This window comes from Anser anser (assembly GCF_964211835.1).
Source record: "Anser anser genome assembly, chromosome: 14".
NCBI lineage: Eukaryota > Metazoa > Chordata > Aves > Anseriformes > Anatidae > Anser > Anser anser.
In genome coordinates, this window is record NC_139735.1 from 5916829 (window position 1) to 5941355 (window position 24527).

General features: G+C 58.8%; 3 protein-coding genes across 5 annotated transcripts in view; 1 reads left to right on the forward strand and 2 right to left on the reverse strand.

The window, feature by feature from the left end:
- Nucleotides 1-1214, reverse strand: part of FLT4 (fms related receptor tyrosine kinase 4) — a 56941-nt gene extending 55727 nt beyond the window's left edge. For 2 of the 3 annotated variants that reach the window (XM_083798834.1, XM_083798836.1), the window contains exon 1: nucleotides 965-1213. In XM_083798834.1, coding sequence (XP_083654960.1) covers nucleotides 965-1022 — 58 coding nt within the window. In that variant the 5' untranslated portion in view covers nucleotides 1023-1213. Of the gene's footprint in view, nucleotides 1-964 lie in introns of all 3 variants that reach the window. The other variant, XM_083798835.1, reaches the window with a different exon arrangement.
- A 527-nt stretch (nucleotides 1215-1741) lies between these two features.
- On the reverse strand, nucleotides 1742-13006 carry LOC310881573 (uncharacterized protein). The gene is given in 4 exon segments (XM_083799015.1): nucleotides 1742-5867; nucleotides 5870-6107; nucleotides 6512-6700; nucleotides 11745-13006. Coding segments are annotated over 4 exon segments (1260 nt in total). The 5' UTR covers nucleotides 11865-13006; the 3' UTR covers nucleotides 1742-5154.
- A 3785-nt stretch (nucleotides 13007-16791) lies between these two features.
- On the forward strand, nucleotides 16792-24329 carry LOC310881292 (neuropeptide Y receptor type 2-like). Its single transcript, XM_083798444.1, has 2 exons — nucleotides 16792-17920; nucleotides 22531-24329. The coding sequence occupies exon 2, from the start codon at nucleotides 22566-22568 to the stop codon at nucleotides 23727-23729; it is 1164 nt and encodes a 387-aa protein (XP_083654570.1). The 5' UTR covers nucleotides 16792-17920; nucleotides 22531-22565; the 3' UTR covers nucleotides 23730-24329.
- Nucleotides 24330-24527: the final 198 nt, after the last annotated feature.

Below are 24527 nucleotides of genomic sequence, written 5' to 3' on the forward strand. Positions count from 1 at the left end.
TGGGCAGAGCGGGATCACGGTCCCAATTTCAGCCATGCTGCCCGTACCACCCCTCTGCACCACTGCGGCCAGACCTGCAGCCCGCCCGCGAGCTCGTCTCGACGACAGCAGCAAACGCCGCTGGTGACAGTGAGTCACTGAGCTGAGGGGAGAGAAAATTCCATTTATACTCCCCAAATCGATTTTTCCAGGTTCTTCCTGCATGGCTAACTTTCTCCTCCTGTAAGTTCTTTACCAGCACGAGCCCACCCGGCTCAGCTCTGCCCCACAGCCCCCGCTCCCCAAAAGGGCTCCGCAGCCCTGTCTGTGCCGCGGTCCAGCAGCCACCTGAGCCACGCACAGCCCGGGGATTCAGCTCGCTGCCCACCAGCCTTTTCCCCCAGCCCTGTGGAAAGCGTTTCACCAGCCACCTGCCCTGGGGGGCTTCCCAGGGGGAGCAGAGCCACCAGCGAGCTGCTGGGGGGGGGCAACGGGGAGACCGGAGGGCGCGCACAGACCACCGCCTCCCGGTGCCTTCCTCCCCAGCGCGCTGCCCGGCGCTCCCCAGCGATGCCTCTGCGTAAGAAAAAGAAATAAACCGGGCAGGGAGCCGGCCTCCGGTGGTTCCCCACACGGACAAATCTCTGCTCTGAGAGTCCCACGCGGTTCCTCCCCGCGGGGCCGGTGCGGGGAGGTGGCGGTGTCCCCCCGTCCCCTCCTTCGGGGCCACCGGGCGGGCACCGGGCGCGTCCCGTCGGGGCTGGCGGCCACCGGGGAGGGACGCGGCGGGGATCGGAGACCCCGGGGAGGGCAGCGCCGCTCCCTGCCGGCTCCGGGGGACACCCTGGGGGGACAACCCCGGTGCCCGTCCCGTCGGGGCAGCCCCGTCCCCGGGTCCCCGGCTCCTCCGCAGGTGCCGGGCGGGCAGCCCGCATCCCCCCCGGCCGGTGCACGGAGCCCTCGCAGCTCCCGCAGCGCTGCTCACCTGCCTCCGAGACAATGCCGAGCCAGAGCCAGAGGGGCAGCGTGCAAACTCTCTTCATCTCCGGGGCTGCGGGCGGGCAGGCGGTGCGGTGCGGAGCGGAGCGGTGCGGAGCGCCCCGCGCCCGAGCTCTGCTCCCGCCGCGCCCCAGCTGCGGCGACGCGCGGCGGCGGGCGGGGAGGGAGCACCGGGGCCGTTTCCTTTTCCTCCGCCCGCCCGGGCCGCCCGCCGCCCTCCGCCGAGCCCGCGGGGCGCCGGGCGGGCGGCGGGGCGGAGCGGGGCGGGGCGGGGCGGGAGGCGGCGTGGGGGGGGGCGCACCTGCGGCTCCGGGCACCGGCGGGGCCGTGGGAGGGAGTGCGGGGTCTGCGGGGGTGAGAGCATCCCCCCTGTGTGCATACACACCTGCGTGGGTGTGAGCATCTCCCCGTGTGCACCCACACCTGTGAGCATCCCCGTGTGCATCCACACCTGTGAGCATCCCCGTGTGCACCCACACCTGTGAGCATCCCCCCTGTGCACCCACACCTGTGAGCATCCCCGTGTGTATCCACACCTGCGCGCACCTCCGTGTGCACCCACACCTGTGAGCATCCCCCCTGTGCATCCACACCTCCATGGGTGCGTGCATCCCACCCACCCCTGCATGCGGACATCCCCCCGCTGCCCTCTTCCATGTGCGCACCTGGGTGTGCAGCCCAAGCTCTCAGACCCGGGGGAAGGCACACAAATGCCCTCTCCCATCAGCAAGCACATGCCACGTGTGTCTCGTCTTCACGCCTGCCTGCACGCTCCCCAAAAGCCCACGCCTGTGTGCGCGCACCCAGGCACGCAGTCCTGCACACCCTGGGGGGCACCCAAAGATATCCATGTGCTTTCTCACACCTGTGTGCACGCTTGCACCCCTGCTCATGTGGGACAGCGCTAGGGACCCCCACTCGTGCCATCCACCCACACACACTGTTACCAGCCTCAGGCGGTGCTCCCAGCACCGCTACATGCCGCACACCCCACTGTCAGGGCACACCACACCCATACACACAACCCCACGACTGGTCATCCACCCAAATCCACGCACCCCCAGAGACTCCTCTTTCCTCTCCTTTTCCCTTTCCAACCCATCTTTCACACCCCGGGACGCGCTCATCTCCCCGCGAGAGGACGGCGGCAGCGGCGGGATGCCAGCTGGGCCTGGAGGCGCTGGGCGCCGCGGTGCTGGCAGCGGGACGGCACGGCTCCCCGTGTGCCAGCGGCGCTGCCCCCGCGTCGCCAGCAGCTCCGGCTGGCTGTGAACCGGCTGCAAACGCCCTGCGGTCGGGAGTGATGGCAGAGCTCCGGGAGTGTGCCGGCACGGAGGGCACAGCCCCGGCACGGAGGGCACAGCCCCAGCACGGTGGGCACAGCCCTGGCCGCCTGCCCACGCGCCCACCGAGCGCTGAGTAGGTAAATAAACACGGCCCCACGCTGCGCCCCGGAGGGTTATTGATTATGCACGCTTGTAGACACGCACACAAAAAAAGGGAGGCTGAATGAGAACCATGTGCTCGTGGCTTCTAAAAGGCAGGAAAACTTGTTGTGCGCTCAGCTGCTCTTGCTGCCAAACCTGTGGAAGGGATCACCCTGTCCCTCTCCTGGCGCTGTCAGAGGGAATCCAAGCCACAGCGGTTATTATACCCAGCTCCCCCCGGCCCAATTAATGAGTTTTTAACCCTGAAGTTGCTCTTCAGCACACTCATCTTGGACCACCCACCTCCTCGATCCTGAAGGAGCGGAAAGCGTCGGTGTCCCTCTATCCCAGGTGGGTGCCAAAGCCCGTGAAGTTTCTGGAGAGAGATTTTTAAAGTTCCCCAGTGGAACTGGCGATGGGGCAACGGGGCAGAGCCGAGGGGCAGCACCACCGTGGGGTGAAGAGCTGAGATTGTGGGATCAGGTCGCTGAGGCTGCGAGCAGAGATGGGGCAGCACCTGCTCTGGGGACCACAGCGAGCACCTGGCAGCGGCGTGTGCCTGGGGCACGAGCAGGGAGCGGGGAGGCAGCGAGGTGTGCGTGGTGACAGAGGGATGAATCACATTGCTCCACCGCAGGGGCAAGACGCCAGACGAAATGCACAGCCCAAGGGCTGCCTGGAGAACTTGAGGGTAAGAAGAGTCTGACCTGGGGCCGGGGGGTTCCTCTGCCACCCCAAAACTTATTGGATCACCCGGCTCCTCCATCCATTGCGGTCCGAACGTGGCACCATGCCACGCTGGGAGCAGCCCGTCCATGCTGCCATCTAACGGCAGGACGCGGGGGAGGGCTCACTCCCGCCGCAACGGGGAATTTTCCATCACAAACACAGGGTGACTATGGGACCGATGGGACCTTTCCATTGTTGCCGCCCTGGGAAACAAAAGGATCTTATTTTAACATCTTGCCCCCCTCCCAGCACAGGGGGACGGGGCACCCAAGGGAGCAACGGCTTCCCCAAAGCGCAGGATAAAGGACACGGACACGTCGCACGGACATGTCACAGCCCGAGACACGGCTGTGCGAAAGCCAAACCGGGGTGGCTCTGAGCACACCCAGGGACAGAATGACAAGGTGACCTGCGAGGAAAACACAGCAGGTTCCTGGGGCAGTGTGTGCTGGAGCTGAGGTGGGTGCTTCTCCCCCGCAGCACCCGGCCTGCCTGGGGCCATCCCCATCACGAGCCCCTCCTGCCCAAACCCAGGGCCAGGCCCCACGGTCACTGCCCTCACACCGAGCCTGGGGTTTCTGCTTCATTTATTAGCAAAATGCGTTTTTGAGATAGCACTGAGGGGCAGGCAGTATTTACGCGCCAGGCTAAGGCTGCACGTAGAGCAGCTCTGAGCAGAGGTCTCCCTGCACGTACGAGCACAGCGCCCGTGCTCGCTGCCGGGAGAGGCTCTCCAGCCCCCGGCCTCCCTGCCAGAGCCTCTCCCCTCCTGGCAGGGCCAGGCGAGGACTTTACACCCCAAAACGGGGCTCTGGCTGGGAGCAGCACGCTGTGGTCACTGGAGGAGGGGGAGGAAGGACGTGCTTCCTCGGGAGCCCACCCAGCCCAGGCGTTGGAGAGAAGCAGGTTTTGCTGCTCGCCAGCTCTGCCGTTGGCACCGGGAAGGTGTAGGAGGTGGCAGCGATGGCACACGTCGCAGAGAGCTGCTCGCAGCCCGTGCCGCCGCAGCTGCCCGCGGGAAGGATGGGAAGGGGTGAGCAGCAGAGCCGGCTGCTTCCTCCTCCTCTTCTTCCTCCTCCTCCTCCCCGCCGGCTGCGCTCGTCTCCTGCCAGCACCGCTGTCACCACGCCCGAGGGCCAGCTGCCACTTCGCCTGTGGTTTTGCGCAGACCAGGGGCGTGCTGGGTTTCAGCAGCACATCTGCCTGAGCACCTGGGGACTCATCCTGCGTGGGCCATGCCCTGTTCTCTCCAGCTGAGCACCAAGCGCCCTCCTGCCCTGGGATGGGCATTAGGCAACCCCAAAACCTGGTACATTTCCCCCTCCGGGAGCCCGAGGCTGCCATCCCCCAGGGGCAGTGCTTCCAGCACAGGTCTCAGGTGAAGCTGTTCACCGGGCTGCAGAACGCTGGCGCTGCCGCCAGCACTGCTCACACCTGGCTTACGGAGCTGCACGAAGCTGAAAGCCTCAGCAAGGCGTCTGGGGAGCGCTCCGGGGGAGTGGCACCCACTGCTCCTAAGGCCAAGCCCCTTGTTGGGATCAGAAAACCACCCAAACCCCCCCAGCTGCTTGACTGCAGAAGAACCCACCCTGCCTCCAGCGCCAGCCCCAGCCCAAACACCCCCTCGCCCCCACCCTGAGCCCCCCCCGGAGCTTTGTGCCCCCGGTGCCGCAGGCTGGAGCAGAGCTGCCCTGCGCCCCGGGTTGTGCCGCACCCCAGCAGGGCAGGACCCCGCAGACCCCCAGTCCCCAGCAGGCACAGCCGGAGCCTTTCTAATGGTATTTAGCGATCTCCAAAGCGCTGTGCGCCGAGCTCCCCCTGCCGCCAGCCCGCAGCCCGTCCCCAGCGCGCGGTGCCGGCGGGCGCAGAGCAGCCGGGGGCACCCCGGTAACATCGCCCCCCCCCCCCCCCGGCTCTGCAACCACCTCCCTCGGCCTTTGCTGCTTTTACACACGAGAACAGAAGCAGGGAAGGCCTGGCAGCCCAAATCCCTCGTTGAGGGGGATTTTCTGGGGGCACATCACCCCATTCCCCCCAGTGCTCGCAAGGCGCACGGGCTCACGCTGTCCGTCCCGTCGCTGCAGCAGGGGCTGAGGAGGGGGCAGTACCTCTCCGCTGAGACCTGCTGGAAGGTGAAGAGCTGGGACACGTCCCTGGCATCAAAGAAGGCCACGGTGCCCTCCTGGCAGCCCAGGAAGACCCCCAGTTTTAGGGGAGCCAGGCGCACCCAGGGGGTGGCAGTGGCCCCGTACTCTGTCCTGTTCCTCAGGCTCCGCGTCCAGAAGCCATTCTGGGACAGCTTCACCTTCACCACCCGGCCCACAGTTTCGGCAGCCACCCCGAGGTCCCACCTGGGCTTGCCTCCCACCCACACCTCCCTGTAGTGCTGGCCACCGTCAGAAGTGCATGAGCCCAAGGCATTGATGCGCTGCTGGAAGTGCTGGGGACTCCTGGGGACAGGCTGGGCTTGTCTCCACTCTGTCACTGCCTTCAGGCCTCTGGAGAAAACCAGCCTGGGGTGGGCTGTCTCAGGGTCAAAGGCGAGTGGGGCCGGAGCTGTGGAGATGTCAAGCACATTGTTTGCAGGTTGTGAATTCCCTCTGCAGAGCATCCCCGGCCCCTCTGCTGCATCCCGCTGCTGCAGCGCACCCACCCCTTGCACCCACCAGGGCAGACGGGCTGCAGCACCTGCCCCCAGAAGATGCAGTGCACGGAGCCACTGTGGCTGTCCCGGTAGTGCTGAAGGTCAAAGGCTGGCACGGTCTCAACATTCGTGTTCCCCAGGGAGCACGTGCTGGGGACCAGCCCCCACCTGGCACAGCACCAGCTGTTTGCTGAGCAGTTTGCGATGCTTTTAAAACTCGAGATAAGATCTCTCTCCCACATGGTCCCAGCCAGGGACAGAGATAAGCTCCTGAAAAGGGAATCAGCTTCTTTCATGCCAGGCATGTACCTGATATCCAGGCTCTCCACCTGCAGGGAGGAGCAGAGAGAATTAGCAGTCACTGTCTGTAATTCATGCAGCTGCACAAATAAACCCCTTGTCCTGCCTCCTGCTGTCACAGAGTGGAACCAAGTCCCCAGGACCCAGCCACCCTGGGGGAAACTGGCTGGGCACTGAGGCCAAGGTGATTTCTTGGAGGTGACAGAAGGAGGAAAGCTCCCAAGACTCGTTACACCTAAGTCACTGCATCCCTTGTGGCTAAAGCCTCCGAACTCAAAGGGATCAGGCAGATAATCCAGAGGGATGGCAGCAAGAGCAACTTCCAGGTACAGCCTGATGCTCAATGAGGACTCTCTCCATCCCAGATTTAGGTCCTAAAACACTCTGCCTCATGCCAGGGTCAGCCAAGCATGCTCCCCTCCAGCAATGATACCTCTTCCATTTTGCTGAGGGTCTGCTCTATATGCTCCATGTCCCTGCACAGCGCTGACATCCCTTCCTCCAGCCGTACCAGTGACTGCTCCTCCTCTTCGCCCAGCTCAGCTCTCTCCTCTTCCTCCAGGATCTGATGAAGGCGAGTGAACTCTGCCTGGATCTTGAAGTTCAGCTCCCCAGATGCTTTCTGACCAGAGGGAAAAGGCAGAAGATGAGCCTGGCAGCTAGCACACGTGAATGCGTGATATGGTTGCACCTGTTACACTGCTCACGGAGTCCTGGAAATCAAAGTTTCAGACATACCACGATTTTTTGGAAGAACTGGACAACATCTGAGTCTGCACAGCCATGGGGAAAACCGGACTCTACCAACAGCTTGGTCACCTTAACAAAAAAATGTTTGCACTCACATGTGCTGGGGGCTCACAGCCTGCTCCTATACCACCAATAACTTGGTTATGCGCAGTACTGGAGCTCTTACTTTTCCAGAGTTTTTTTTTTTTTTAGTCTCTAAGAGCAATCTGAGCCCTCCTTACTTCCTTGAGGAGTGCTTGCTGAAATGCACATCCCTTTCTACCATCAGGAAAACAATCTCACCCAGAGCACACCTCCAGCTTTACCAGCCACGGCACCCCAGCCTCTTTTTGCTTTAGCAGATGCTTGTGCTGACGCACCAGATCAGACAACCATCTACCCTCGGTTTTATCTCACCTACAAACCACTTGTGCTTTCCTTAAACCCTCCCTTTCTTGGCTTTCAATACTTCTGTGTCACTCAAGAAGGAAGCTCAGTTTGCGGCTGTTCTCGCTTCAGAGATCAGTGATAAGTAGGCGGCCTGATACTATGAGCCCAGGGAGAAACACTTGGGCTCATCACATCCCCTCCGAGCTTCGTGATGAATCCAAATACAGTCCTTGTGGCAAGGCCACTGCTTTCTCCCAGCTCCCTCTGCCTTGCTGCTTGCCCTTCAGACACACGAGAGGTTTTTACAGCTGTCAAGAACTAACCATGCTCCCAAAGAAGCAGCCTGCAGGGTGAAAGCAGGCTGCTCAGCCTGCAGCTCTGCTCCAGCACCATGCCCAGCGCCGTGCTGCATTACCACTGCTCAGTGCCTCCCCTCAAAGCCTGCTCCGAATATCCGGTGACAGCAGGTTCTTGCATACATGGCTCGGCATGGCATGACACAGCATTGCATATCATTGCATGGTATTGCACGGCACGGACACACCACGGCCCTGCACTGCCCTGCCCCAGTGGCGTGCCGCTGCACTGCTTGCACTGCTTGCGCTGCTTGCACTGCTTGCACTGCTTGCGCTGCTTGCACTGCTTGCGCTGCTCCCAGTGTGCAGCGGTGAGAGCATGGAAACGGGCACCAGGCAGGCTGTCCTGCCTCAGCTCCCGTCCCCTTCCCTGTGTTCCCTTTGCCAGGGTGTGGTGGTTTTACTCAGGTGGGTGGCCGAGCCCCACCTCAGCCCCTCTCTCACCGCCCCCCCCCCCCCAAAGGGGAAGGGGGAGAAAATACGGCAAAAAGGGCTCAGGGTTTGGGATAAGGACGGGGAGATCGCTCAACAATTGTCATCACGAGCAAAACAGACTCAGAGTAGGGAGATTAATAAAATTTATTACTTCTTACTAACAAGCTAGAGAAGTGAGAAACAGAGGAAAGAAACCAAAAACGTCTTCCCTCCATCCACCCTCTTCCACCTCCTCCCCCCGAGCACTGCAGGAGAACGAGGAATGGGGGCTGCGGTCAGTCCCTGACGCTTCGTCTCCGCCGCTCCCTCACGGTCCCCCTCTGCCCCTGCTCCACGTGGGGTCCCTCCCGTGGGATGCCATCCTTCCCGAACTGAGCCTGGGGGGGCTTCCCCACCCCTATGCCCCCCCGGTACCAAACCCTTGCCGCTACGCAGGGGGTTGTAGCTTTGTAGCTGCTGCCAGGCCCTGGGGTGTTGTGGCATGCAGCAAACACTGGCGGACGCATGAGAAAAATCACAAGAGCTGGTGATACTGGGCCTAAAGGCAAACAAACCCCGAAACGCCGTGCCCAAATATGCTGCTGGCCCCATCCTGGTTATTTGTGGGGCTCAGGACCTGTTGCGGCTGGCTGAGCCAGGCTGCCTGGCTGCACCCTCCTGCTCCTGACCCAGAGGTGGCAGTGGGACAGGGATGCTCAGCGCCCTGTGCTCCCCAGGCCCATAGGGATAGGAAGCACTTCTGGGCAGGGAGAGTTTCCCACAGGCTGACTCTGTCCCTGTCGCAACTGTACAGCTTCGCCTGGTCCCCGTGGGAATGTCAATGGGATGGTGACACTGGGGATGACACAGGGATCCAGGGATGACCGAGCAACCTCTGCTTAGCCGTGGCAATGCAGCCAAAACCTTGCTTGCCACACTCAGGGAGTTTCGTGCTTCCAGCAGGCTGGATCTCACCATGTGAACGGGTTGGGGCGTGCTGAGAGCGGTGACCACAGGCACAGCAGGCACAAGCTGGCGTGCTGCAGCACGAGAGGGGCTGGCGGTGCGTGTCCTCCTCCTGCCACGTGGTCCCCGAGAAACAGCCAGCTTTGAACCGGTGGATTTTGGATGGAGGCTGAATCATCTGCTTGGCTGCATCCTTTTGAGAGGGAAATGGCTTCGTCATCCGTGTCCAGCCTCTGAACTCCTGCCTTTGTCACCGTTTCTCGGGGAGCTTTGGAGATTATGCCCAGGCGCACACAGGCAGCCCAGCGGACCGGGCGCCCAGCCCTGCACACGCAGCCCATGGCGAGCCGGGGTGCTGCTCCCTGACCTGCTACAGCTTGCAGCGACACGCTCCATTATTTATACGTCTCTGCACAGTGGTAAAAGCATCAATAATTGCCTTTGGGCTGCGATCTGGAACGTGCTGTGCTAGGTTCCCCCAGCAGTGCCAGGAGATGTCCCCATGCCTGCGGTGCTGGCAGGGCGCAGTCCTGCCCATGGGGCTGCTTCCAGAGCCCAGGGAGGGCACAGCCCCCAGCCCACGTCTCTGCACCCCAAGGCAGCTGCAGGCCCCCCTGTACCCAGATAACTTAAGCTTTACCCTTATCCAGCAGAATTTGGGATAGCTCAGCTGATGTGCAGCAGGAGTAGGTCTGAGCTGCAAACGCAGGCTTTGGAGCCAAAGGAGGAGCGGCGCCTTATTCCTTAATCCATCAAGCCCAGAAGAAGGCTGTGATACAGGTGGGGATGTCCTCTTCACGGCCGTTTAGCTTCCTGGGCCATCAGCTCCGGGATCTGAAGCTAACAGCGAGCGGCAGTCGTTTCCCAGTGAGCACGGCTCCCATCTGCCAATTGAAAACACATGCCCGAGCGTCCCCCGGTCTCGAATTCTTGTTTAAGTGCTCCTGGCATCTCCCTCCTGTCAGCACTCACTTCACTTGGCAGCGAGACGTTTTTATTTCTTTTTTTAGCGCGTTCCTCTCAGGAGGCCCCGTGCTCTGGGCTGGCACCTGAGAGCGCTGTTTGGAGAGCCCAGTAACGCACTGGGGAGATGAAGGATGTCATGAACTGGGACGGGGCTGGCAGAAAGCTCCTGGGCTGGGTCCAAAACCCTTCACAGTCTCCTCTCTGTGCAATGAACCTGCTTTTGTGACGCTCAGCCCCACAGGGACCAGTGTCAGCAGCACTGCCTGGCCTCAGGGATGGAAGGAGGTGAAGGGCTGAGATGGATTTGGATTTTACGTTTGGCTTTCCCTGTTTGTCCCAAAGCAAAGTGCAGACAAACCCTGAGTGCTTGCACTCCTCTGCATCCCCTGCAGCCTCCGGCCCCTTCCCTGGGGGTCCTCCAGCCCCCAGCCTCGGATGAGCTGGTGGCCGTGGTGGGGCTGTAGGGAACGGGGAGTGCCTGGTAGCTCCCAGCTCAGCCGCCTGCTTGAAAGCCCGGAGGTGGGAGTTTGTTTTAAATACAGCCAAGAAGGCGATCAGTCCTTCTCCTGGTGCCTGGCAGTCCTCAATGATCTTTATTTCCACTTTTCAGACACTGAGCTGCATTAAATCCGGTCTCCTCTGTGTGCTCCCCCGGGGATTAGCTCTTTGTGGCGAGGATGGGGACGCTTTGCCCAACCTGGAGCCCGTGCTTCCCGACTGATGGAGCTGCTGGCCTGGGAGAAATCACCAACCTGTGACATCCCCAGGTGGCTGCTGCCAGCCCTGTCCTGTGCTTCTGGGGCCAGGAGGGAGGAAGACATGGGAGCAGAAAGGAAAAATTGAAGAAGAAGAGATGAGGTGAACCGAGGTAACGGCCACGTCACCATTAACAGATCTTCTGTGTCCCTCCATGACCTCGGCCGTGGGGACACGATTTAAAGGGCTTGGTTAGAGAAGCAAGCAGGAAATGAAGCAATGCTCCGTGATAAGATATCTTTGGATAAATAGCTGGAGGAGACCAAGGGGGAGGCCATTATTTGCCAATATTTTCTCTTCCCAGGCCCAAATGACACCAAGCCCAGAGCCTCGTGCTCTGGAGATGTTTGACTGGCCCCAAGCACCACTGAACTGGCCGCCGTGGTCCAGGTGAGCTCCAGATGGAGATGGCGAGAGGTGTTGAACAGGCTCACACCATCCCTACCATGCCAGGAAAAGAACATCAGTGTCATTTTTCTCCTTCCTGTGACCAGGAGCTCATGGAGGAGGGTTGGGGTCAGCATGGACCAGTCCATCCCATACCTCGTAGAGGGACTTTGCACCATGGGACTGGGGCTCCTCTGAGCCTTTGAGCTCTGGGGAGGGCTGAACACAGCCCGCTGGTGATGGCAGGTAGGAAACAGGTCTGGAGCAGCCACAGGAGGATGAATGCTGCTTAATGATGGTTTTTTTTTTCAAGGAATGCTCAAATAGCTCAGTTCCTAGGGGCTGCTGAACTTCATAGCCCGGCCTCTCTCCCCAGGACTCCTTGTGTAAACCACCCCGAGCTGGCCTGCCAGGCGCCCCGACAGGCCGAGACGTGAGATTCCCCACGCCGCCCCTCCGGCAGCCAGGAATCCTCTCCTGCATTCCACCCGCGTCCTCCAGCTCCCTGCGCCCAGGCGCCCAAACCAGGAGATTTCTGCAAATATTAACATTTCTGGCTGCCGCTTGTTTGCCTGTTTGTTCTGAGCTGTGCACGAAGCCCCTCTGATGTTCCACACACAGCACAGGTCTTAGCCAAAACAGATTCGTCTGCTCAGCTTTCTCCGGATGGGTCATGCCTGAGGTCCCCTGCCAGCCCCGTACCTGGTCCCCGGGTGAAGGATGCTCTGCGATGCTCCCCTGCTGCACCCAGATACCTGCTTCATGGTGAGGTTTCTGAGCATTCACAGACACCTCGAGCTGCCTCTGCAGCGCCCGAAGCATTTGGACACGGTTTTGGGGTTTCAGACCTCGGGGATGGGGGAAACGTCGTCGTGAGCTCAGCCTGCAAAATTGGCTGGACAGGCTTGGCCGCTCAAGGTGCTCGAGTCTTTTGTGGGTAATCATCCATATTCCATGGTCAGCACACAGCAGCTGAGAAATCCAGCCCTGCGGTCACATCGCATCCCTGGATTGCTTTTCCCCGGCTGGTTCCAGGCTGTTTGCTCTATTCATTGCCTGCATTAAAGGTGGCCACAGAGCCCAGTTTGCTACAGCACCCCCAGGTGTCACATAAGAAAATCTTCAAATCATTCAGTGGAGATGGGGAGAACTCATTTACCGTCATGCGGTCTTCAAAATCCAAGGGATTTTTCTGTAGAAGACCCTGCAAGAAGACCAAGATCTCTCAGTGCAGCCTTTCATACAAAGCATGAGTTTCTGGGTATAAACGATCCCTCGTGGCATTTTCCTTGGGCTTTGCTATCCCAGAAATGTGCAGCTGTGCTCCAAAACTCTCATTTTGGAGAAATGTGGGCTCATCAGCACCTGCAGCTCAGCGGCCTCAGCCCTGGGGCACCGTCCTGTGAGCCCAGCCAGGATTTAAAAGCTTCCCGTGGCACTTTGCTCCACCTTTCCCCTTCCATTTTCTTACCTCTGCCCAGTGAAAGCCGAACCAGCACTTCACAAACCCAAGGAATTCAGAGCGAGGCATCAATCCCTGCTATCTGTCTCTGTCCCCAGCAGCCCTGTGGGCTGAAGCCCTTCGGGAGCTGCATCTTCTCCAGGGGAAGGTGCTGGGGCACAGCCTCACACAGGACGGCTGCCACCCCAGGGAATAACCCACCCCAAACACGGCGCCAGGGCCCCACCGCCCTTCCCCTCTCTGCTGCTACCAGGGCTGGCTCTGCAGATGACCACACACCACTTGGGTCCTCAGACCAGGGCGTCCCTGGAGGCTGCGTGTCCTCTGCCCACAGGAATGTCACCCTGCAGGAGCACGGTTTCCCCCCCCGGGAAGCTGCGTGCCACGCGCTGCAGCGTCAGGAAGTGCTGTGCAAAGCTCCATTTCCCCTGGCACCTTAAATACCTCTAATGCCTGGGGAGAAGTACGCCTCCTCTCTCTCCAGCAAGAAGTGGCTTTCCGAGTGGATTTGCAAGCTCCAGACTCACCTCCCTCTCGTGTCTGGTCTGAGCTCTTCAGCGGAGGCAGAGAGGAAACACTGCTCATCGAATAATGAATTGCAGGCACGCGCTCCCCTGAGCGGCTGCTTGGAAAGCGTCCCGCGCTCCTCGTGCCAAATGTGCTGGCCAAGGAAGCTCAGCGGTATTAGCGTGTCCCAGCTAATTAGGGTTGTGAGCTGTCCTTTTCATCGCCTGGAAGAGCTGAAAGAAGGACGAACCCGGAGCTCTGCCTTTATAAGGCTTTGTGCTCCCCAGCACCGTCCCTGCACAGCGTGTGCGTGCTCCGCTCGTGCCCTGGGGACACCGCTGTTGCTCTGGGGAGGGGTTTGGTGTCAGACAGTGGCTCACGAGTCATGTTTCTGGGGGACACGGAGCCAAGAGGCCTTGTGGACGACCCCTCGGTGCTGCACCAGGCATGGACCTGTCCCTTGTGCAGCAGCATGCCGAGTGAACAGCTCCGGGTCACAGCGATGCGGTCCCCAAAGGAGCGGGAGGGATGCGCACCAGGTAGAGAAGCAGCACTGGGTAGAGATCCTGCTCCTGCCACACTGGTGCTGTTTGACAGCACCAAACCCACGGAAAACATGCCGTACACCGATTTTTTGCCTTCACACCTGCATCGCCTTCAGCCTTGACACTGAGGGAGAGCTCACGCTGGGGCTGCCATCAGCGCACCCGGCTCTGCCCGCTCCTGCTGTCACAGCCACGACGGCAATCGTGGTTTGCCAGCTCAGGAGTGCCAGGCTGCTGCAGATTTGTGACTTCATCGTGGCACTACGAAGTGGGAGCATCCAGCCTGGGAGGGCAAGGCCCTGACTGCAGCACACACGGCTCTCATCACGGCCGAAGTGACGTGGGCGACTCAGAAAGAAATCCCACAGGGCAGCAGGAGCATCTCGCAGCTGCCCTGCTGCACCTCGGAGCACCCAGCCCCCTGGAGCATGTAATCCCCTATTATCACCTCTTGTACTTGCAGGGAGCTGAGAGACAGCCCGATTTGCCCAAAGTCAGGCAGGGAGTCTGTGACAGACCAGCAAACACACTCCCACCCAAAAACTCAGCTAGACTTCTGGTTTATCTGGACAACTGCTGGTGTACCATGTATCATATTTTTGCAATCCCGGCTCCGAAGAGCTTATCTGACTGCAATTATCCTCTTCTGCAGAAGCTGTTTTCTAGCTGGCTCAGTACACAAACAAGCAACATCCCTCTAATAAATTAGCCAAGCTTTGAGCGCAGTGACTTGCAGAAACAGCAGCTGAAGGAAGGCGCCCGTGGTGTGCGGAGGCACTGGGGTCTGCGTGGACATGGGGACCATCGGGTGGGAAGGGCTGGACGGGGCAGACCCTCCCAAGCATTAGGCAGCCCCATCAAACGAGCCCTGTCCCTGTCTGCTGCCAGAAGCTGAAGCATGGTCTCTTCGGTGGGACACGAGCCCTGTTAATCACTTTCTATTTGGTCTGTTCTTGCCCATCTCCCTGCCCTTGTCCTGGAGACCCCTCAATGTCCCTGTCCCCTCCTGCCCTGGAGCAGGCAGGGCTGTGACAGTCCCGGGCCAGCCCAGTGCTCCCGCTGCCTCTCTGGTGCCTGTCATCCCAGTATCAGATCATTCAGGTATTTCAGCACAACCTTGTTCCTGGTGCTGCCTCTGCTCCTCCACTAATTCCACAAATGTTCACATGGGGACAAAAAGCGGTTACGAAATGAGAACCTGCTTTTAAATTCAGAGAAGGTGCAGACAGCTTTCTATCCTCCCTCCCACCTCTGAGCTGCTTTGTGGCTGATTTAGCTCCCCAAAGCATCACAGGCTCCCAAATCCACTGCATCCGTGAACTCCAGGGCTCAAATGGAAAAGTGGATTTCGTGTTACCACAACATGCTGATGCTTCCGAGGCTCTTCTGCAAAACACAGGCTTGACACCACAGGAAGGAGCAGGGGAAATATTTTGGTTACATGCAGGTGGAATTAAACAGATGTTTGAAGAATGAAAAGCTGCTTCTGTAAGTATGTCAGTGTTGCTGCTCCAGATGAAGCAGGATGAACTGGAGCATCTGGAAGCCTTGGTAACAGATTTCTTAGCGATTTCTCCCTGAGAGTGATCAGATAATGTGCCTTTCATGACAGAAGTGGAGCTACAGAGTACAGCTCGCTGCAGCAAGGTGTGCAGACCGAGGGCCTGCCTGCTCTCAGAGGCACGGCAGATCATGGGCCGATGAAAAGCCAGCCCTCTCCTCTGCCCCATTTCTCAGCTTTTTGACATCATTTTTGCTCCCTGGAGCACAAAATTCATTGTCGAGTTCTCAAAAGAGAGGCCGAGCAGACTCACTTTTGCCTAATCAAAGCCCAACCCCCGGGAAAGGCTTTGGGGCTGCAGAGATTGTTTGAACAATTCTCACTCGAAAGGACACGAGGCTCCTGGGGCACTTGTGCCAGCATCTGATTGTACCCAGTGTATGTCTGCAAATCCCCAGGGTACGAGGCCGAGCGGTGCACACAGCGGTCCTGGCACCTCTGCTTGTGGTGACAGAGCCTTCCGCAGCCCGGGGCAGTACAAGGGAGCATCATCTTATTTCCCCATCCTCTTGCTTCAGGGCACAGTTGCTGTTAGAGGCTGGGAAGCCCCGGGGCTGTGCTGCGAGCGCTTGCCGCTGGCAGTAATTATGTTGTAGCTGGGCGAGATTAGGCAGGCTGGCAAGCAGCCCACGTCTGCGGTGCTGTGGGAAGAGCCTGGCTCCCGGGGAGCTCGGAGGGGTCCGAGCCTCGGCTCGGTAGCTGCAGGTTGGGTGAAACCCCAGGTTTGCTGAAAGCTCGACCTTCCCTTCCTGCACAACTCTGTGTTGCAGGAGAATGGCTCGCAGGGGGACATTTCGTGGTTGTGTGCATTGCCGGGGGTCACCGGCAGCTCCTTCTGCCCGTGTTCTGTCTGCTCTGCCAAGCACACAGGGCTCTCCTGCTGACAAAGTTATCTGCGTCCTGGTTAAAGAGGTGATGCTGGGGAGCAGCAGTTTCGGTGCTAAATCCTCCGCTGGACCTCTGAGACCGTGGGAGAGGACAGGGCCGGGGACTTGCACTAATCCATGATTTAGGACTTTGTCTTTGCTGTCATCCAGCAAACGCCACATGCCAAAAATGACTGGAATTCACCCCCTGGTCCTGATGGAGGTTCACAGCTCCAGGCTATGCAGTTTGTCTCCTGTCAGTCATTGCTTTTCCCCAGGCACCTTCGAGCAGCCGGGAGAAGGGAAGAGCAGGGAGCTGTAGCAAAGGGCTCAGGGGAGCGGACAAGAAAAATCTTGTGCCACAAGAGGAAGGAGGAAAAAAGTCTCCCACTCACATGTAGAAATCAGCCATGCGCTGCTGAGGACCCTGGAGAGGAGGAAATATATCCACCAGGAGTGGGGGGATTGCGTGCACCACGCTAGCTGCGCTGCGCCTCTCCCTGGGGACCGCAGGGCCACAGCCACGGCCTCGGAGCAGCTCGGGCATCCAAGCAGTTTGGCTGTCCTCTCCCCTCCACCCTCAGCCTTCCAGAGCAGCTCAATCAAAAGCTGCAAGGAAAAGGAAGGAGGAGAAAGCACAGAGCTCCCAGTATAGTACTCCCAGGGACCCTCGTCTGAATTTAGGGTCCAAGCGCCACTTTCAGAGGCACTTGTTTCAGGAATGCTCTCAACCTCCTTTTTCCGCTGAGCCATCAGAGCTTTTTCTTGCTGTATCACGACTTTCGTGGCAGAGGAAGTTGTCTGGAATCCCTCCTGGTTTGCATTCTCATAAAGAAAAGGAAAACAAAGCTCACTGTGGGGGTGAACTGCAAAACTCCGATGAACTTCCAGCTGTGGTTACTGGAAGCAAGGAGAGGTGTCCTCCCCCCTAGCCTCCGGGAGCAGCTCCTAGCCTGGCCAGGTGGGGAGTTTTGTTCCTCCTGCTTTCCCGTGCTGGCTGCAGGATGCTTTCCTGGGCTCCTGCGAGCTTGGCTTTCGCAGATTTGGCCACACTGCTGCTGCTTTTGCCTCTCTTTGCTCCAGGTGTGTGGGCAGTGCTGGGCACCCTGAAATAGAAGCTCACTCCATTTCCTAGCTCCACACTGAATCTGGCTCTGGAACAGCCCCAGCTGTTGCCAAAGTGGCTAAAACTTCTCGCCATGACTTTTATTTGCATCAGAAAAGCACCCAAAGGCTTGCCCCAAGAAGCAGCCTGCTCCTGCGGGTGCTGTACGAGCACGGAGCAGGGGTGGCTGCGGGGAGGCTGGTGGTGGCTCTGCTCAGCCGTGGGACCTGCAGTCCCCCTGCTGCATGGGGGCACGCAGCCCAGACACGACCATGGGACACATCGGCAGGGTCTCAGCCCGAGCAGATGGGAGGGCTGCAGTATGGGGTGGATGAATGCTCACCCTGGCCAGCGGCACCACCAGGAGCCTGCAGACCTCCAGCTCCCACCGCGTCTCCCTGGAGAGGGAGCTGGATGTGGCGGAAAAGCTCCTCTCTCCTCGATGCAAGAAGCCCCTCAGTGGCTGAGCACTGTATAAACAGCAGCAGCAGGCTCCCTCCCCCTTTCCATTTCTGTTTGTTAAACACACGCTCCCTGCCTTTCTCTCATTCAGGAGCTAACAGAGCATCCAGCTTGGTGAGACGGGGGCTGTCACTCACCCCGCAGGAGGCTGCTCGGGGCAGGGTGCCGACGCTTCCCCCGGCGATGGAGCACCCTCCAGCAGCCCGGATCCTCTCCTGACTTCCTTGCCTTTCCGAGGACAGTCGCAGAAAAGTGCTTTTCGGCCCCCTTGCCACAGGTTGACTCCCAGAGAGGACGAAGAGGGGCGTCCCAGCCAGCAATGAGACCCTAAGTCGAGGGAGGAACGAGGAGGACGCTCCGGCCTTTGCAGGTGGGTCTGGGAGGGCTGAGATGGGGCCAGGTCTTTGCCACGCTGCGTGGTTCAAGTGACAGCATCCCTGGGAGACTGGATCCAGGGACTGACAACCCTGAGGGCTGGGATAGAGAGAAAGTGAACCACAAACACCCACAGGAGAGTTTCCGAGCAGGAGCAGGGAGCGTGGGAAGGGGGATGCTGAGCAGCAGGCTGCTGCGGGGGGGTGCCGAAACCAGGCAGGTACGGCTACAGAGCGCTGCAGGTGTGGGGCTGAGGTGCACGGCTCGGAAACCCTCCTCCCCCTGCACTCTGCCTCCTCGGGGCTCCCGGCAAACCTCCGGCAGCTCCTCGGTGCTGCTGCTGGGGCTGCACATGCTGCCGGCCCTCGGCTCACTGCCAGGGGTCCCGGCCCTCAGAGACAGGGGGCTGCAGGGGGAAATTGGTGCTGGCTTGCTTTCAGCACTCCTTGCATGCTGATTGTTGATCTGAGCTCCTCGTGGTCCTGCTGAAGCCTGCGTTTCACCAGCAAACTGAGTTTCTGGCCCGTCCCAAAGCAGGATATGGGGTTTGCTCCCTGGTTGCTCTGTTAGTGGGGTTGTTGTCTCCCTCCTGTCCCTTGTCTCATCTACCTCAGGCTTCCCGGATTTCCGGAGGCACCAGGCTCCCCATGTTAACCAGGTTCCTCCTGCCAGACTGCCTCTGCCCTTCTGCAGCCCTGATAAGCCGCGGGGCTCCCTTGCGGTGTCACCCAGCACCGCTCTGCTCCCATGGCACATCCCGCAGCACAGAGGTCCCCGCGCTGTCCACCCCCCCCCCCGCTTTCTGTGGGGGGCATCTCCAGGAGAAAGTGTGCATCCCTGCCAAATGCTTCTCCTCTCGTCACCTCCTTTTCTGTCCATCCTGAGCTGAGTGTCTAAAGCATCCTCCTTGCCTTGTCCCCTTCAGAGTCTTTCATTGCTCCAGCCCCAGCAGGGGCACACAAACATTTGGCAAGGAATTACACAGAAGCCCTGGTGCATCTCCTTGTCCCCAGGGCCACTCCTACCCCAGGGTCTGCTGGCAGCAGGGGTGGCAGTGCCTGTCTAATGCCATAAGGTTTCTGCACCAACGGGCCCACTCTGGAGAGAAAATTTATGACACCGCAGCAGATGAGGGGCAGGTGAGAGGGCCTTCCTCCTGCCAGAACCTCAGTGGGGCAACTTCCCCTTCTCTGGAGATGGAAGGGCCCAGGACGATTTCTATCCCCACTTTGGCTTCAAGATATCATTCCACAGTTGCCACTTGCCCTGAAACCAGCACGCCACATAGAGGAGGTGAAGCCCCCTCCCCTCCATCACTCACACTTTTCACACAGCTCCTGCAATCGTTGTTCAGCCACGCCAGTTATCCCCAGGGACTCCGAGCCCTCTCTGGCGGCGAGCGCAGGAGGACGGAGTTAGCAAACCTGGGCTCCGTTCCCAGCCCTGCTGTGGGCTCGCTGTGAGGCCTCGGGCAGGCTGGTTGGCCTCTCCACGTCTCAGTTTATTGTGGTTTCCTCCCTCGTGTGTGTACTGTGGGCAGAGGGCTGGACACGGCTGCCTCTCGAGCGCTGTAGTGGCAGGAGGTGACTTCCCCAGGGGGTGACCAGGTTCTGGTAAGGAGGGATGGTCTCAGGCCTCCTTGCCATGGGCACTGACTGCTGCTGGATGCTGGATGAGATGAGCCCATGCTCCGGAGTGGGCTGCTGGAGATCGGGGGACTTCACGGAGCCGAGCTGCTTTGGAGAAAGGGCACAGCATGGAGCAGAGCAGTGAGCCAGGCCGTGAAAACATCCATCAGCCTGAGGCCTCGTGTTCCAGCGCTGCTGGAGAAGGAGATTGTAACCGTCACCAGCCAGGTTTGGAGCAGAGAGCAGAGGCTGCCTGACTCCTTCCACTGACTCCTTTCCTATCAGTGATAACCGTGGCAGGATCATGATTCCTGGCCGTGCTCTGAGCCACCTCTGTCCTTACCTCCACACCGTGCCCCCACGCTGCGTGCCTGCTGCCTTCAGTGACCCCAGTCCCACGGCTTGGAAGAAAAAGAGGAATTTAAATCAGCGAGCTCTGGTTTAGGTGGTATTTCTGCCTCCTCCTGGTCTTGCTCTGCTGCTCTGCTCTCCCACAAGCAGTTGGCTCTCAGCTCCGAAGATTTTCCATCCAGGCTGGCAGGCCCGCCGAGCATGGGAGCGTGTGCCTGGCAGCGGCCTGCACGTCCATTACTGGCTGGAACAGACCTCGGTCCGCTCCGGCAGCATCCCTGTGACCGCCAGGCAGCCCCCGGAGGAGGAACACTTATTATTACCATTTTGCCTCTTAATTAAAATGCCTTAATTGATTTTTAATAGTTCCCCTTTGGAAAAAAAGAAAAAGGAAAAAACGGAAAAAAAAAAACACAACAAAGCAAACCAAATCAAATAATAACTCCATTAAGGCCATTTTGTTAGGAAGCGAAACAGCTCCATTAATCATGATGTTCCTGGCTCCTCGCAGATGGTGGGTAGCTGCCAGTCTCCAGTGGAAGGAAATAGCCCGAGATGTGGACGCGGGAGCTGGCAGCCCGCTGGTGGTGAGGTGGGGACGGAGGGAAGGGAGCACCCCAAACACGGGTACCAGAGATAAACGGGACGGGCAAGACACAGAAAAGAGGATAACAAGTGACTGATAAAGTGAGGCTGGGCAATCTGGGAGGCGTAGAAATCCAGCCTGAGAGTGAGCAGGGAAAGTGCAGCCACTGAAAGTGTGCCCAGCACTTGTTCTGCTTCCTTCACCAGCCCTTTGGCCCTCTTGCTCCTTCTGCAGCTCAAAGCCTCCTTCCTACCCTGCCGGCAGCTTTACAGGCTCTGTTACCACGGTGTCTGAGCTGACAGCTTCACTCCCAGGAACTGCTGGCACAAAGTGGCCAGCTGGTGCCAGAGATAGGCGAATCTGGCAAGCCGGGGGACACTGCGAGGGCAGGAGAAGGGCGGCGTGCGGGCAGGGCCAGGCTACTGCAGGCAGCTTCCAGGAGCAGCTCCCGGGGGATCGCAGCCCCCTGCGGAGGAACGAGGAGAGAACACGCAGCCATTTATTGTTCTTTGCGATGTAATTGCCGCCTCCTTTACCGTCTTGCCACCATTATTTTTTGCTATTTGCTTAAAGAACTAGCTTAAATGCGACGTGCTCTGCACAGAGCGTGGTAAAGCATCCTCCCTTCCCACGGACAGGCTGTCCTCAAATATTTGGTTTGCAGGGCACAGACCTGCAGGAAGCCCACCAGCACCTAGTCAGCAGTGCTCCCATCTCCCCTGGGACAAACCCAGAGCAGTTCACTCCCCAGGGATGCTGAGAAGGTGACCAGGCCCCTAGTTTCCAGCTTCGTTTAAGCCCTGTGCCTCCCTCCCTTCCTCAGGGGCAGGGCATTGCCCCCTTCCCTCTCCAGGCCACAGAAAGCACGATGCCGTGCGGGCAGCCCCGTTTGGGCATGGTGCAGCTTCTGACCTCGACTTGGTGCGAACGAGGGGGAAGGTGCAGGGGGCCATGCCCACCCCTCCCCACGCACCCCGGCAGCAGTTCTGAGACGTGAAGGCTGGAAGGAGCTGGTGGCAGAGCTGGCTTCTGTCCCACCGTGCTTGGACTGAGCAAAAGCCCTGCCACGACAACGCCGCGCTGCTACGGCGGCACCAAGTGCAAGCCACGGGCTCCAGGCTGAGTCACTCCAAAGCCGTGGTGGTGCAGGCATTTTTTCACGGCATGGTGAGAGGCTCTCTGGCTTTGGCTCTGGGGCACATTTGCACCTGGACACTCAGCAGCAGCTCTGCGGGAGGCTTGTTCACAGCTCCAGCTGCTTGTCCCTGCGTGGCTCTGAGGCTCCTGCACTTCCCTGTAAAATCTCACCACCCGCTGCCTGCGTTGGCTTGGGTGGCAGGAGCAGTGTGGGATGCTCGTGTGGAGATGGGGCAACAGGTATTTTCAGCTGGAGAGGTGAGAAATAAGAAACTGAACCCAACTGGGTGCACAGTCCTGCAGAGAGAGCATTTTGGAGAGGAGGAGGAGAGCACCCTGAATTTGAGAGTGTCTGATTTTCTTCCCTGCTTCTTAAGGAATTAGGACTCAGGGAGTTTTTATAGGGAAGTAAATCTCATCAAAGATGACTGGCACCATCATTGATTTCTTCTGTCAGCCCCAGGAGGCCCCAGATTTTTGATGTGTTTGAATCAGCTCTCTGTTTTGCAGAGCCCAGCCTGAGGGAGCAGGAGACATGTGCAGGGGGGCTCCACGAGCAGGAGATTTTTAGAGGACCCTCCAGTCTGGCTCTGGTTCATTTGGGCTTTTTTCCCCTGTTCAATCCAAATAAGCAGAATCCCAGAAACTCGTGACAAGTAGCATGAGCCTTGACTTTTCCGTGGGGAATTGGCATCCATCTGATGGTAGGCTCTAACAGAAGGTGTCGGAGAGGTGAAAGGCCATTCGATGTGAGGAAGGATATGGGGTTAGCGTCAGGCAGGAGGATGTCACTGCTGCTGTGACATGCCAAAATGCTGTATGGGACATGCCCTTCGAGTCTCAGCTCACGTGTGATGCTCTGCTGTCTCTCCTGCTCTCACTTCTGCTGTGTCTGTGTTCCAGCCCCCCTTCTCCCGGCTGAAGGGCCCAGGCCAGGCATGGGACTGCTGGAGGGAGCCAACAGCACCCTCGCCATGGAGAAGACAGCATTAGAGGAGAAGCTGCCGCAGGGCTGGCACGCCAAGGACTTTGTCACTCCTAGCCAGGATCTCTCCGGGTCCCGCAGCGTTATGATGGACAGCACCAAGATCCTGGGGGTCCAGGTGGTTCTGATTGCCGCCTACTCCCTCATCATCCTGCTGGGCTTCATCGGCAACTCCTTGGTCATCTACATCATAGTGAAGTACAAGACCATGAGGACTGTCACCAACTTCTTCATAGCGAACCTGGCCCTGGCAGACCTGATGGTGGACACCCTCTGTCTGCCGTTCACCCTGGTGTACACGCTGCTGGACGAGTGGAAGTTTGGAGCTGTTCTTTGCCACCTGGTCCCTTACGCTCAAGCTCTGAGTGTCCACGTGTCCACTCTCACTCTCACCGTGATTGCTCTGGACAGGTATCGGTGTATCGTTTTCCACCTGGACAGCAGGATCTCCAAGAGGCTCAGCTTCACCATCATAGCCATCATGTGGCTGGCAGCAGCGGTCCTAGCAGGTCCTCTGGCCATCTTCAGGGAGTACCGGTATGAGGAGATCCCGTCCATCAACCTCAAAATGGCAGTCTGCTCGGAAAAATGGCCTTCTGGCAACAACAGAGACGCCACCATCTACAGCCTGTCCATGCTCCTCCTGCAGTATGTTTTCCCTCTGGCAGTTATTTGCTATGCCTACACCAGGATCTGGTTCAAGCTGAAAAACCATGTCAGCCCCACTTCTAGGAATGAAAACCAGTGCCGGAGGAAGAAGACGACCAAAATGCTAGTGATGGTCGTCGTGGTATTTGCAGTCTGCTGGCTCCCCTTCCACATATTCCAGCTTGCCATTGATCTTGACCTGGTTCTTATCTTCCACGAATACAAACTCCTGTACACTGTCTTCCACGTGGGGGCCATGTGCTCTACGTTTGTCAACCCCCTGCTGTACGGATGGATGAACAAGAACTACCGGAACGGCTTCCTCACCTTTTTCCGCTGCCAGGACAAGCCAGAAAGCCTCCACACCGAGGGCTCGGTAAGAGGCAGGTCGTACATCTTCAGGGCCAACACCCTAAATGGGAGCTTCAAACAGTCTGCCGGCAACGGGCCGCTGCCCACAGAGGTTTAGGGATGGGATGTGCAACCCCGGGACTGAGGCTGGCAGAGCCCAGAGACATTCTTGGTGAATGCCTTTTTTTGGGGGAACATTGTGCTGCCAAAACTTTATAGCTACTGCGGCCACGTGGAAATACCCCCCCTGTATCTCTCAGTACAATAAATCTGGTGTATTTCTGTCTGACCAAACAAATGACTTTTTCCTTTCTCTGTGTTTAAGTGATGCATGCAGAAGCACGAAAAATCACAGAGGGAGCTTCCATTTAGCCAGCAAAATACACCCTTTTAGCCACTTCCATTTGCCAAAGTGGGCTGTTCAACCTTTTACCCCCTGACACGACACATTATGATGGGGAACCATTATCGTGCATGCTTGTTTGTCTGTACGTCTCCCAGCCTCAAGCCGTATTGATCCATCTTTAGTTAATGCCTCTGAGGGGAGGGAGACCTGCTCTCCCCAGGATGCACGGGCTCTGTGGGGCCATCGCTGCCAGGGCCGTGGCAGGGGAGCAGGCGGGTGCAGGATGAAGCTGGGCCATCTGGGATCTATGCACAGCACCTGCATGAATCCTCCCTGCAGCCCAGGGGAGGAGCTCTTGTCCCCAGCAAGCCCTGGAGGTGGCAGTGATGCTACTTACCGCAGCTTCTTTTGCAAGTGCTGAAGCAAGGGTTTGGTGACACCTCTGGGTGACAGCTCATGACACACGAGCTGATTTTCATTAGCCAGAACCCATGTGCAGAGCAGGCAGAGGGGCAGATAGGAAAGGAAAAACAAAACACATCGGTGACAGAGTCTTCCAAAGTGCTCAGA

Bases quoted from the DNA above. Each gene is read 5' to 3' on its own strand.
- LOC310881292 (XM_083798444.1), top strand. From the start codon at position 22,566: ATGGGACTGCTGGAGGGAGCCAACAGCACCCTCGCCATGGAGAAGACA.